At 38.6% G+C, this 14338-nt stretch overlaps 1 protein-coding gene across 1 annotated transcript in view; it reads left to right on the forward strand.

The window, feature by feature from the left end:
* The first annotated feature begins 688 nt into the window (after positions 1 to 688).
* TMEM38B (transmembrane protein 38B) overlaps positions 689 to 14338 on the forward strand; it is a 53370-nt gene continuing 39720 nt past the window's right edge. Inside the window, exons 1-2 of the mRNA XM_042913341.1 lie at positions 689 to 899; positions 13245 to 13401. Coding sequence (XP_042769275.1) covers positions 788 to 899; positions 13245 to 13401 — 269 coding nt within the window. The 5' untranslated portion in view covers positions 689 to 787. The remainder of the gene's footprint in view (positions 900 to 13244; positions 13402 to 14338) is intronic.

A 14338-nucleotide genomic window follows, 5' to 3' on the forward strand; every position in this document is an offset into this window, starting at 1 on the left:
ACGGATAGTTCTACCTAGCAGCTTTGTACAAATTGTGTCCTTAAAAAATGTTTTTTAAATCTCTCTTGAGAAAACACAAGCTTACTGAGGGCAGGATATTATTGTATTCTTTTTTGTATCTCCACTAAATCACGTTGTGACTTGCACATTATAGTCGCTTGAGAAATGTTAGGTGAATACCAATTTAGATAAATTAATCCGATTCTCAACGTCTCCCCTTCCGACTGCACATATTTATAAAAAATCAGAGAACTTTGTATTAAAAAGGGTGAATAAATGTATGTAACTTAAACCCTTAAAAAATTGAACTTAAAAAAATGTCTTGAGGGCCCAAGAGTCAAAACTTTACATGAGTTACATTTACCAAAATTATAACATTTTTAAATAGTTCTTTACGTTTTCGCTTTAAAAGAATAAATGTGCTAAATGTTAACATGAGTCATGTATTTTTTAATTCATTATGTATGTTACATTCATCTGCCTATTCTGCTGGATCTGGCATACCACCCAGCACAGCGGAGCCAGACCCTTCCCTACTCGGAGAACCAGGCCCTGCCCCCCAGGAACAGCCGGGAAGCTGCTCGCCCCGCCCGCCCGCTCGCTCGCTCCCAGGACACGCAGCTCCGCCCCAAAGCGCGTCGGCGCCGGATCCCAGGGCGCACGCGCAGGCTCCTCCTGGTCGCGCGGGAGGGCGCGCGTCTGCGGCGGCCCCCTCCCCCCACCCCTCGCCGCGTCCGGCAGGAACCGGTCGCCGGGTTTGCTTCGGCTGCCGAGGTCCGTCGTCGTCATGGACTCTCCGTGGGATGAGCTGACCCTTGCCTTTTCTCGCACGTCTATGTTCCCCTTTTTTGACATCGCTCACTACCTGGTGTCTGTGATGGCGCTGAAGCGCCAGCCGGGTGAGTGCGGGGAGTCGCAGACCGGCCCCCTCAGGGCACCTCTCGCGAAGAGGACGGCTGAACGGCCGAGCTGCCGCTGTCCCAGAGTCCTATAGCCGAGCTGGAGGGGAGGCGAGAGCCGATCCTCCTGACCCCTCGAGCGCAGATGGGGAAACTGAGGCCGGGAAGGGTGGTGACCCCGGTACTCGTCAAAGGAGGCGCGACGTAGGGTCCGCAACGCCGCGTCGGGGGCGGGTGACAGGGCAGCCGCTGCCGCATTTGGGAGCCCGGGCACTATTTGCGTCCGCCCAGGATGTGCGCGGTCTCTCGGCGGTGCCGCCATCTCCTTGGAAAGTACAGTATTTAAAAGTCACCTGGGGACGGAGCTCCCTGAAACAGCGTGTGGCACTTGGTCGCTTGGGATAATGAGTAGTTAATGGACTGTTCCGCAGTCACGAAAGTTGTAGCGACACTTAAAGAGCCTCGGGCAGGCACACCAGTATTCCCCTTAACGCAGCGCTCTGTCATCTTGCCGGACAAAGTGATGGCTGGAAGAGAGTGGATTCCCATTTTCCGTCGTGTGAGTGACCTCGTACCAGAGTCATGTCGCATAGTTTCACTCTCTGTAGCCTGGGGGTGTTGTCTTAATACAGGATTTTGAGTCTTTTTTGAAGTATATACGATCAAGGAGCAATATTTCCTTTCTTGTATTTTACATTCAGGAGATGTTTGCTCCTGTATTGCTTTACTCTTGCAGCCATTCTGCCGGCCTTTTCGTTTTATGGGTCTCTTCTTTCTTTGTGGTCAGGCATTTATCTTCTTTTTCTCCTTTCTGCCTGCTCATGCTGCCTGGTCCTGTAGAGTTAATGAGTGAGGGCTTGAGGTGATGCTGTACCCTCTACTGTTGTCTGCGTGTGGTTTTTAAAACTGTTTGGTCTCAGAAATATTTCTCATTTGCATTGATGTTTGTAGCTCAGTCAGAATCATTGTTCGTTAGAGGTTTTGACCTGGATAAGGTGAATATTGCATTAAATCAGGACAGATAGCCTGCATAAGAAACGGTTTCCTTGATTTGAAAAGAATTATATTATTATGTCACATCCACCAGTTGAAATTTTCTCGTGTAGGCTAAATCACCTTCTCAAAGTGTGGTCCAGGAACCCTGGGGTTCCTCACACTTCCAGATCAAAGTCGTTTTCCTAACAACACGCAGATGTTCTTTGTCTTTGTTATGCTATTTTTCTCACAAGTGTACAGTGGGGTTTTCCAGAGGCTACATGACCAGCGATACTCTAGCAGATTGAATCCAGAGGCAGATATGAGAGTCCAGCTGTTTTCTATTTGAGGCCAGACATTAAAAGGGATTTGCTAACATATAAAACAGTGTGACTTTTCTCACTAAATGTTTTTTGCTTTGGAAAACAGTTATTTTTCATAAAGAGTACATAATTTATGTTAACATGTACATTTATTATTTTTAAAATGAGTACATAAGTACTGTAGAATTTTCTCAGTTAACAATCCTGTAACTCACATAAATAAAAGCTCTTTGAGGTCTTGAAGAATTTTTTTCAAGTCATAAAAATTTTTTTTATTTATTTTTGAAAGAGAGAGAGTGTGTGTTGTGTGTGTCTGCATGCGCGTGCGTGGGGGAGGGGGTGGGGGGGAGGGGCAGAGAGAGAGAGACACACACACAGAATCTGAAGCAGGCTTCAGGCTCTGAGCTGTCAGCACAGAGCCTGACATGGGGCTCGAACTCACGAACCGTAAGATCATGACTTGAGCTGAAGTTGGATGCTTAACTGACTGAGCCACCCAGACACCCCATTAAAAATTTTTTTTAGTGTTTATTTATTTTTGAGAGAGACAGTGCGAGCAGGGGAGGGGCAGAGACAGGGAGACACAGAATCTGAAATAGGCTCCAGGTTCTGAAGTGTCAGCACAGAGCCCATTGCAGGGCTTGAACCCACAAACCATGAGGTCATGACCTGAGCCAAAGTCAGCCGCTTCAGTGACTGAGCCAACCAGGCACCCCTCAAGTCTGACTTTTTAAAGGTTTAAATCACGTATATTATACTTATACTTTTAAATATAAAATTCTATGATTTTGGATAAGCACAGATATGTACCTACCACCATTGTCAAGATACAGTTTCATCACCCACCCCAGATTCCTTCTTGCTTGTTTGTGGTCAGCTCTCCCTCAGCCATTCACCTGCTCCAAAGTTTATTTTTATTTTTGAGAGAGAGACAGAGCGAATAGGGGAGGGGCAGAGAGAGGGAGAGAGAGTCCCAAACAGGCTCCACACTATCAGCACAGAGCCCGACACAGGGCTCTAACTCACAAACCGGTGAGACCATGACCTGAGCTGAAATCAAGAGTTGGACCACCCAGGCACCCCCAAAATATTTTATATTCCAGTACCAGTACTTGTAAACAGGTAAAAATGATAGAATTCATACAAAAGAGTGTTTCTATTTAAGCATTTACCAGAAGTGTGTTAGACTGCCTGTATCTTCCGCATTATTCACTATTACCATTTTTTAAAATATGTTGTCATTCTGATGATCAGAAAAATAGTTTTCATTTGCATCTCTCATGGTTACTGAGTTTGTGCTTCTCAAGTTTATTGACAATTTGTATTTCCACTTATTGAGCTGATCATATTGTTTTTCTGATTTGAATTGTAATACATTTTTTTAAATGATGAATTGGGGTGCCTGGCTGGTTGACTCAGAAGAGCGTGCAACTTGATCTCAGGTTGTGAGTTCAAACCCCATTTGGGTGTAGAGATTACTAAAAATAAATAAATAAAAATAAAAACTTAAAAAAATGAATCATCCTTACATTCTTGGAATAAACTGTACTTGTTTGAGGTATTATTTTAATTCATTAGGGATTTTGATTTGCCAATACTTCATATAAATTTTTACTTAATTGGAAACTTTTTTTATCCCTTATTGCCTGATTCTCTAGAACTCAGACCTATGGTACAATAAAACTGCAATTCACGTATGTAGTACCAGGATTCTTCTTATCTTTATTTTCTCAAGCATGTTACTCCTGCAGACTCTTGACTTTTTTGGGATGTACTCTACCACTGCTTATACCTCACTCCTCACTTTCCTGCCATTTACATCTTTTATGTCTCTACCTAGATCTTTTAAAATGCTAGTGGAGACAAGAGGGTAAAGGGGATTAACTTTTTCTTTCTGTGATGTGGATAAGGATAGCATCCCTTTTTTGTTTGGTTCAGGTTGTAGGCCTTCAAACCCAAGGAAGGTTGATGGTTTTCCTCTCCTTTTCCACGTGACTTGCGCTTCAAGCAAAGACATCAGGGTATTTAGTAAATTGGATTTTTAAAATTTCTTAATATACCTCCGTTTGTCAAATAATTAAATTTTAGTTCTTCCTAAACCCTGGTATCTGATTATCTATAGTTTTAAGTTTTTGCTAGTAGGATAGATTTTGTTTTCCATTTTCCTGGGTATTTTATTAGAAGTTTGAAAACAGTACTGTGAGGGCTCTTAGTCAGAAACCATTTAGCAGAAGTTTTATTTCTCTTATTTTACATTAAAAAAAAATTTTTTTTAACGTTTATATATTTTTGAGAGAGACAGAGTGTGAGTGGGGGAGAGACAGAGAGAATGGGAGATCCAGAATCCAAAGCAGGCTTCAGGCTCTGAGCTGTCATCACAGACCCTGAGGCAGAGCTCGAACTCACAAGCCTTGAGATCATGACCTGAGCCGAAGTTGGACACTCAACCAACTGAGCCACCCAGGTGCCCTTCTTCTCTTACATTTTTAATCTGCCTTCTCGGTCTCTTTTCTTATTTAAATCTTCATTAAAATAAACACATTTCTTCAATCGTACATTCATACCCAGTTACTCTTTTCTGTAAGACTTCGTGAAAATTTAATCTACAATTATTTGTACTTGATTTTTACACACAAAATCTGTTATTTTACTCTTAATTCTCCTACTGCTGTTTTGCTCATCTCTCTCAAATCACAGGGAGTTCAATTAAGTAAATATTCACTGAAACTCCACTGCATATCAGGCAGTATTTTAGATGTTGAGGATACCAAGATGAAAGATGCTCTTGTAGCCCTAAAGGAACTCAGCTGTGCTGTTGTCATCGTCGTCTTTTTTTTTTTTGTAGTGTCACATAAGGTTGCACTACCTTCCTATACGATCATAATATTCATTTCAGATACATGCAAAAGCATTTTAGTATCTTGATTGTAATCCTCAAACATCCTTTTAAGGTAGGTATTATTGAACTTATTTTACAGATGAGGAATACACTTACAGGAATAAAATAACTTTATTTAAGTCACATAGGTTAATAAATTACGGAGCTAGTTCTTCAGCTAACTCCAAAGTTCTCAAATATTCTGTGCTCTCTTTTTGCAGGTCCATTTAATGTTTCTGGTTTCTCAATATTTAGCAATTTCTTAATAAGCTTTCATTTGACATGGTTATTTTCTCCCATGATTTCTGTCATTTCCTTATCACCAATGAGGTTTTCCTTTGCTTTCAGGAATTAAATCCAGGAATAAAGCTTATTAGTGTTCCTTCTTCTAATTTGTGGGAGATGAAAGTATTCATGTATCAAGAATTTGTCAGTTCTAAGGATTCTGTAAAGGTGGCAACATTGTTTTGCTATCTTTATGAATCCACACATAAAAACATACAGAAAAGTACAAAAATCATAAATGTACAGCTCAATGAATTTCCAAAATGAACACATCTATTTAATCAGCATCCAGATAAAAATAGAACATTCATGATACTCCAAAAGCCCTTTTTGTTATGTTATGCTTTACAAAGCCAAAATATGTTCTGCCCAGTGTGGGATGGAAAAAGCATGTTTCAGAAATGACAGTTTATAATTTACTTCTATTAGTTTAGAGAGTCTTACTTAAATATTTTTAATAATTTTTAAGTGAAAGAATATTTGATTGACCTGACATAAATTATAGGCCAGAGTGTGGTGTGGTAGAAAGAGCTCATAAAATCAGGAGACCAGTGTTAAAACTCTGTCAGTAGCTTGGGATAAGAACTTAAAACCCAGTATTTTATCTGTGCAGTGAGTAGGCTAGACTAGAACACCAGCTGAGCGGTGTTCCATTGTTAGGAGTCTCAGTTTTAGCTCTAAAGAGATCTTTGTTCAAGCTTCTATGTTTTAATAATTTTAATCCTTTGTTTCCCCAGCAGCAGTAAACTACTTTTTCTAGTTGATACCTCTGTGATACTATAGTATTTACTTTTTACATTTTCAACAATCTAGTTAACAATTTTATAATTATGTCTTTATAGTAAATTCTCTCTGTTAAAATAACTGTGTATTTTCTCTTTCCTGACTGGACTCTGACTGGTACAGAATCCTAGCAATGGAGTTTAACTTCCTACCTTCTGTTTTGCATATGTTATATTAAGATATTTAAACTATTGGCTATTTCCTGCCCATAGATCCAGTCTGTATAATGTCATCAGTATAGTGGGCCAGTGTGATGTTACGTGGATTCTCAATATGATCAAAATTTCTGGACTTTGTTGGAGAGCAGGAGAGTTGACATAGACCTAAGGCAAGACTGTGATAATATACTGTTTACCTAGCCAGATAAAAGCAAAATGTTTCTGGGATTCTTTGCAAATTAATATGGAGAAAAAGGACTTGCTTACCAGGTTATAGGGATTATGTTGATTTGTACCAGTAAAAATACTGCATCTTGAATACCAGTTGCAACTGGAGTCACTACCTGTCTACATTTATGATAATCCACAGTCATTCTCCAAGATCCATCTGCTTATGTATAGACCAAATAGACAAGTTAAATGGGATGTGATAGCTGTCACCACGTTTTCATCTTTGATGATTTTGATTATGGCAACGATGTTTGTGGTATTGCCTTTTTTTTTAAGTTTATTTTTTTATTTTGAGAGAGAGAGAGCAGAAGCAGGGGAGGGGCAGAGAAAGAGAGAGAGTGAGAGAGAATCCCACTGACTCTGTGGAGCCCGATGTGGGGCTTGAACTCATAACCATGAGATCATGACCTGAGCAGAAACCAAGAGTTGGGACTGTTAACTGACTGAGCCACCCAGGCGCCCCTCTGTAGAACTGCTTTTTAAAAATATGTAGGGGCGCCTGGGTGGCTTAGTCGGTTAAGCGGCCGACTTCGGCTCAGGTCATGATCTCATGGTCTGTGGGTTCGAGCCCCGTGTCGGGCTCTGTGCTGACCGCTCAGAGCCTGGAGCCTGTTTCAGATTCTGTGTCTCCCTGTCTCTCTGCCCCTCCCGTGTTCATGCTCTGTCTCTCTCTGTCTCAAAAATAAATAAGTGTTAAAAATAAAAAATAAAAAAAAAAATATATGGGCTACCTGGGTGGCTCAGTTGGTTAAGCGTCTGACTTCCACTCAGGTCATGATCTTGCAGTCCATGAGTTCGAGCCCCGAGTTGGGCTCTGTGCTGACAGCTCAGAGCCTGGAGCCTGCTTCAGATTCTGTGTCTCCTCCTCTCTGCCCCTCCTGTGCTCATGCTATGTCTCTCTCGGTCTCTCAATAATAAATGTTAAAAAAAATTTTTTTTTAATACCTTGATGAAGGGAAGAAACTCTAGGGGCTTCTACTTGAATGTTTCTACCATAATGATCCTTACTCCTGGATCAGAGGATTAATATGGGGATTGTGTCAGTTGCCAGCTATGTCATAGTTATACATTAAAGAACTACAAGGTGAGTCTATGGATTTACTTGGCCCACTATGATCCAAACTTGATCCAAAACTGAAAGTAGAACATGACTTTATTTTCTAGCTTTTTTAAAAAAAATTTTTTAATGTTTATTTTTGATAGAGCACAAGAGGGGAGGGGCAGAGAGAGAGGGAGACACAGAATCAGAAGTAGGCTCCAGGCTCCAAGCTGTCAGCACAGAGCCCTACGCAGGGCTCAAACTCACAGACCGCGAGATCATGACCTGAGCTGAATTTGGGCACTCAACCGACTGAGCTACCCAGGCGCCTTTATTTTCTAGCTTTCATTTCATGATGAAAAGTATTTTGATTTTAAAGCCCGTAAGTGATTATGAGTGCTTCAAAACTGATATACTTCGAATTAGAGTCAGGTCTCAATGTGACAAATTTTGCTAAGTTTTGGGGAAAATAATTCTATTGATAGCATATCACAAACATCTTAAGGTAGGACAGAAAATGTTTTTGTCCTTTCAGTGTCAACATGTTAAAAATAAAATAACATATCCTAGTTAACACAGCTTGTTTCTTAGCTAAAAGAATACATCTTTGTTTTAAAACTGAGAAGAAACTGGGGCACCTGGGTGGCTCGGTCATTTGGTGTCCAACTTCGGCTCAGGTCAGAATCTCCCTGTTTGTGGGTTTGAGCCCTGCATCGGGCTCTGTGCTGACAGCTCAGAGCCTGGAACCTGCTTCAGATTCTGTGTCTCCTCTTCTCTCTGCCCCTCTCATACTTGTGTTCTGTCTCTCTGTCTCTCAATAATAAACATTAAAAATTTTTTTTAACTGAGAAGAAATTAAAGATATCCTATTATTTTTCTCCTACTGAAAATTACTTCTATGTTCTAAAGATACACAAGCTGTTTCTGGTTAACTTCTGTATTTTCACAGTTTAACTTTACAGTAAACAAATTCTGGTACTGAAATAACATATACAAAGGAACATAACACCTAAAGAAATTTGTCATAAGAGGGGCGCCTGGGCGGCTCAGTCGGTTAAGCATCCGTCTTTGGCTCAGGTCAAGATCTCATGGCTGGTGGATTTGAGCCCCACATTGGGCTCTGTTCTGACAGCTCAGAGCCTGGAGCCTGCTTCAGATTCTGTGTCTCTCTCTCTCTGTTCCTCCCCTGTTCATGCTCTGTCTTTCCTTCTCAAAAATAAAAACATTTAAAAATTAAAAAAAAAAAGAAATTTGTTGTAAGATTGTCTCATACTTAAAATGTGTGTCCATAGTGTGTGTACGCAAGAGAACTTTATAGAAACGGCTATTTGAGAGGTGCCTGGGTGGCTCAGTTGGTTGAATGTCCGTCTTTGGCTCAGGTCATGATCTCGCTGTCTGTGAGTTCAAGTCCCTTGTTGGGCTCTGCTGACAGCTCAGAGCCTGGAGCCTGTTTCGGATTCAGTATCTCCCTCTCTCTCTGTCCCTCCCCCATTCATGCTCACTTGCTCGCTCTCTCTCTCTCTCTCTCTCTCTCTGTCAAAAATAAATAAACATTTAAAAAAATTAAAGAAAGGGCTATTTGAATGAGAGAAATTTTTCTAATTGACATAATTTTGAAAATTAGGCAAAAAAGACTGATCTGAGGGAGACCCTTCAATTCTGTTCTTCTCCTTTCTGTTTTGCTCTAATGAAATCTTAGTTTTCCTGATTTAAGTCTCTTAAGGATATAAGTACTTTTTTAAGGGCTGTGGTATGTCATTTTCTTTTCAGCCTTTCAATAAGAACTCAAAAAATTATATCTTGGGCTCAGAGAATAAAAGCAGCCCAAAGGCTGCATTTTGCTTACTTTCTCTGCTGGTAGTGATCAGTCCATTCAGCAGATAAATCAGCAAGTGTCTGCCAATGTACTAGGTAGTAAATATGTGTTTTGATCTATATTTTCTTATTTTAAATCCTTATAAGTTATGAATTATTCTCATTTAATGAAAGTTGAAACTTAAGCCAAGAGGGTTTAGTGTTCCTACAAAGAGGTCATGAAACTGGTCAAAACTGGTGTTTCAGCTGCTTCTTTTACTTGTGACAATACAAAGGGAAATTAATGGTAGTAAAATCATAATACTTGAACTCTTGAAATGTTTCACATACATTTTTCTGTCATACAATAAACATTTATAGGGTACCTACTCTGCACTAAAGTCTCTTAGAATTTTAACAGGTAAGAACTTTATAATGGAGCTAACATAAACAATCTAGCATGTGATATGTCTTAAGAGGAAAGAATAAAATGTGACAGTTGAGGAAACAGGAAAGTTATTTTGACAGACTTAATCAGAAATGAATATTACATGAATGAATCATTTGTGTGAAAGCATTTAGTACATTTGATTCGGATTGTTGCAATGGTCAAAGGAAAACCTGAATATATTTGAATTTGGCTAAGCCAGTGAGTGGTATCAGATAGATGTAGGTAATGCTAAATCTTCATTAGAATAATATAAGGAAAACAGAGGACAGATAGCAGTGAGTATTCCTTTTTGTATGTTTATCAGAAGTAATTAATTACCTTGGAATGTGATCTTCATAGTGACTGTGCTATGATGGCCTTGTTTAGCTTTGTTACAGCTTTCTTGCAGTTAGAACTCCCATTTCCAGAATGTGTTGCTAGAGCTCACAGGGTATGCCTGTGAGAGAAATAGGGACACACACACACACACACACACACACACACACACACACACACACACACTAGGGTTGGGAGAGAGTTAAGAGTAAGGGGGAAAGTGGTGTGTATGTGTAAATTAGCATAGGAAGAAAAGAAGTCTGGAAGTTGTCACCTCTCAAGATAGTAATATGATGGAATGGGAAAAGTAGAAAGGAAAGGGTAATTTGGCTTTTATTTTTACTTATGTGGTAATAGCGATAAGCTAATACTTATTGCTTACTATGTGCCAGACCCCCGTTCTAAGTGATTTAAAAGTACTCACTTGTAGTTGATCCTTAGTGGATCCTTACAGCAACCCTGTGATGTAGATTACTTTATTTCTTTTCCTCTTTCTTGTGTGTGTGTGTGTGTGTGTGTGTATTTTTTTTCAGGATGTAGGAAAACAACTTGTTGAGTTCACACAAAGATTAAGTGCTGGTGCCAGGATTTATACCTGAGCAATTACACTCTAGAGTCCATACTCTTAAGCAGTCTATATTGCTTTTTAATGTGAAGATGATGCAGTATGGAAGCTAGTGACCACTGACCAAATGATAAGATTATACTCATTTATTAGGCTGACTGACCAATGTTATAATCGCTTACCACTGTGTAGGGCACTAGTGCTGATACACATATCCAGGAAGATTATATATACATATTAGAGACATAGTAGTATTACATCTGACACGGGGTTTGGCTGTAAAGATAGCATGATCATGCATTAAAATAATTCTTGAAAATTCTTAGGTTTAGAGGAAATTGCTACACTGAAGATTGATGTCCTGCCTTTTAGTACATTTCTCATAACTGATTTTTCTTCCAGATTGGAACAGGTCACCATTTCTTGAGTTATCACCAGTTGCATATCATAAAACCTTGGCATCACTTCACTTGACAGGATGTGTACAGCACAGAAAATGCCCATCTGCCAACTCATTTGCACTCCTGGGCACATTTTGTTATGTGGAATGTTGGGTTGCACTAATTGACTTTTATTTCCTCCTTTTATTTTTCCTGAGCACATATGGGTGATTTCCATGTTAATTCAAGTATGATGATGTTACCCTACTGAACTCAACATATACATTTGTGTAGTTTTGTTTTTGTTGTTTGTTTTTGCATAAATGGGCCTTTTCCTAAGAGATAACAACTGAGTAGTTTGGTTATATGTTCTTGCAGACCTTATTTTATGTATTAGTTGCATGTGTATGTACTAATAGAAATATATGGTTTTCTGTTTCCCCCCGTAAATTATTTTTTATTGTACGTATTGTTTATATACATATGATTTTCTTTTTGTCATATAAGTGCATGTAAAGCACTTTACCCAGATTCACCAACCACTTACATTTTGCCCCATTTATTTAATTTTTGCCAGCTTTATTGAGGTACAGTTGACAAAACTGTATATATTTAAAGTGTACAATTTTATGGTTTGATATGCATATGAATTGTTAAATGATTTTCACAGTCAAGTCAATTAGTACATCCATCATCTCACAATATTTAAATAACTTAAAAAACTTTTTTTTTTTTTAGTTGTGACTTAAGGTCTACTGTCTTAACAAGTTTCAAGTGTACAATGCAGTATTAACTATAGTTGCTGTGGTATACATTAGATCCCTAGAACTTATTCATCTTACAACTAGAAGTTTGTACTTTAGCATCTCTCTCTCTGAATGTTTTTATTTATATGTATTATTTTCTCAAAACCACTTGAATGTAAATTGGAAGCACTTGCCCAGTTACTTCAAATTACTTAAGTGTGTTAATATTAAAAAACCACAGTTTAGTTATGACAGTGCTGGATCACCTGGGTGGCTCAGTCGGTTAAGCATCGACTGTGGCTCAGGTCATGATCTCACTGTTCATTGGTTTGAGCCCCATGTTGGACTCTGTGCCGACAGCTCAAAGCCTGGAGTCTGCTACAGATACTATGTCTCCCTCTCTCTATCTGCCCCTCCTGTCTCTCTCTCCCTCTTTCTCTTTCTCTCTCTCTCCCAAAAATAAATAAACATTAAAAAAAACCTTTCAGAAAGTTTAACAGTGCTATGACACTATTATTTATGTAAGCCCCAGCCCATATTTAGATTTCATTAGTTATCCCAAAGTTCATTTATAAATATTCTTTCCCATTCCAGGATGTGATCTAGAATACACATGCATTTAGTTGTTGTCTTTTTAATGTTATTTAATCTGGAGCATTTCATCAGCCTTATTTTTGGTATTTCTTGACTTCAACATTGCTAAAATATAGGCCAGTTTTTTGGGTTTTTTAATTTTTTTTTATTTTTTCCAGAAGAGCCCTCAATTTGTGTGTGTCTAATTGGATTAGTTCAGGTTATGTATTTTTGTAGAAATACTGTAGAAGCAAAGATGTGTTCTTAGTGCATCATCTTGGGAGTCACCTTATACTGTTTGTTACAGTGATGTCTGCAAGGTTTCTCCACTCTAAAGTTATTTCCTTCTGTAATTAATACGTTATTTGTTAGGAGACATTTTAAGATGATGTGTATACCTGTTCCTCATCAGCCTTTCACCTCTAGGTTTATTTTATTCTGTTTCTAGCCAGTCATGTTAAAAGCTTAGATTATTTATTTCAGCTTTTATTTGCTAAAGTGCTTAAGATGATAAATTTTTCTTAATATATTGCTTTGATATAGAACTGGATGTACCTACAGTAGGGCTGGGAATGAAAGGAAAGAGTAGATAGGGAGATTGTTTATAATAATGTGTGATTAGGAAACTGGTAGTAGGAGCTGGACAGAGTATTTTAAAGGTGCTTCAGATTACCTCTGTCATAACAAAATGCTTAGAGTTTATGATGATCGTGATTGTCATACCCATGAGTAATAGTAAGTTTTTGAAAGTTATGAAATTAAGAAGTTTATTTCTTTAGTGACACCGGTACCTCAGGGTTTGTTTAATATACAACTATCTCAGACCACATTTTTACTTTACCATTTCAGGAGCTGTGGCAGTGGCACGGAAGAATCCTCTTTCAAGCTGGTTCACTGCTATGCTCCATTGCTTTGGTGGAGGAATTTTATCCTGTGTATTGCTTGCGGAGCCTCCGTTGAGGTTTCTTGCAAACAACACTAATATATTACTGGCATCTTCGATCTGGTAAGCTGCCATTATGGTCAACTATGAGACATTGTAAAATTTGTTCTGTAAATTATTAGTAAGTGAAATTTTTTTCTTTAAAAAATATTTTATGTTCTTGAAAAGTTAATGCATGTACAAAGGAAGGAACCCAAAAAAAGCCAGTGGTTTTAAGTACAAAGTTTGTCTCTTTCTCACCCTTCTCTTTTATCCTCTCCCAGAGGCGAGTATTGTTACCATTGTCTTATGTATCTTTAGGGGAAGCTTTTCAGATATGAAAGGGCATCAAATATTTGGCCCCAAACAGTTTATCTAACTAACTCAAACACATAGATGTACAATAGGATAAAATCAAGAATGTGACCAACTACGCAAGAAGTTCCAAGTGATTATGATTCATATATATCATTGTTCTTGTCTTATTCCTATTGAATTTTTCAGAGTCTTAAGAGATTTAACACTAACTTTGTTTTTAATTTAGTTCTGAAGAAAAAAATGTTAGCAGGATTTGCTTTGGATTCTTGCAAATCCAAATTCAGTTATCCTTAAGATTGATTCATCAAGCTAAAAAGAAGTATAATACAAATCAGAGTGCTTTGCTATATCTGAAGCGAAAACTATACTTTTAACTAAAAGCCATATCAAATATATAATATTAGGAACACTTAAAAGTTCACTTTTATTTTGATAAATTTCAAATGAATATGTAATCAGTGATAAAAGGGAACATTATAAATAGTAGTGAGGTGCCTGGGTGACTCAGTCTTTAAGCATCTGCTTTTGACTCAGGTCATGATGTGACAGTTGGTGGGTTCAAGCCTTGCATCGGGCTCTGTGCTGACCGCTCAGAGCCTGGAGCCTACTTCAGATTGTGTCTCCCTCTCTCTCTGCCTCTCCCCTTCATGTGCGTTCTCTCTCTCTCTCAAAAATAAACATTAAAAAAATTAAAAAATAAAAC

The sequence above is a fragment of the Panthera leo genome, chromosome D4, assembly GCF_018350215.1.
Source record: "Panthera leo isolate Ple1 chromosome D4, P.leo_Ple1_pat1.1, whole genome shotgun sequence".
In the NCBI taxonomy this organism is placed as follows: domain Eukaryota; kingdom Metazoa; phylum Chordata; class Mammalia; order Carnivora; family Felidae; genus Panthera; species Panthera leo.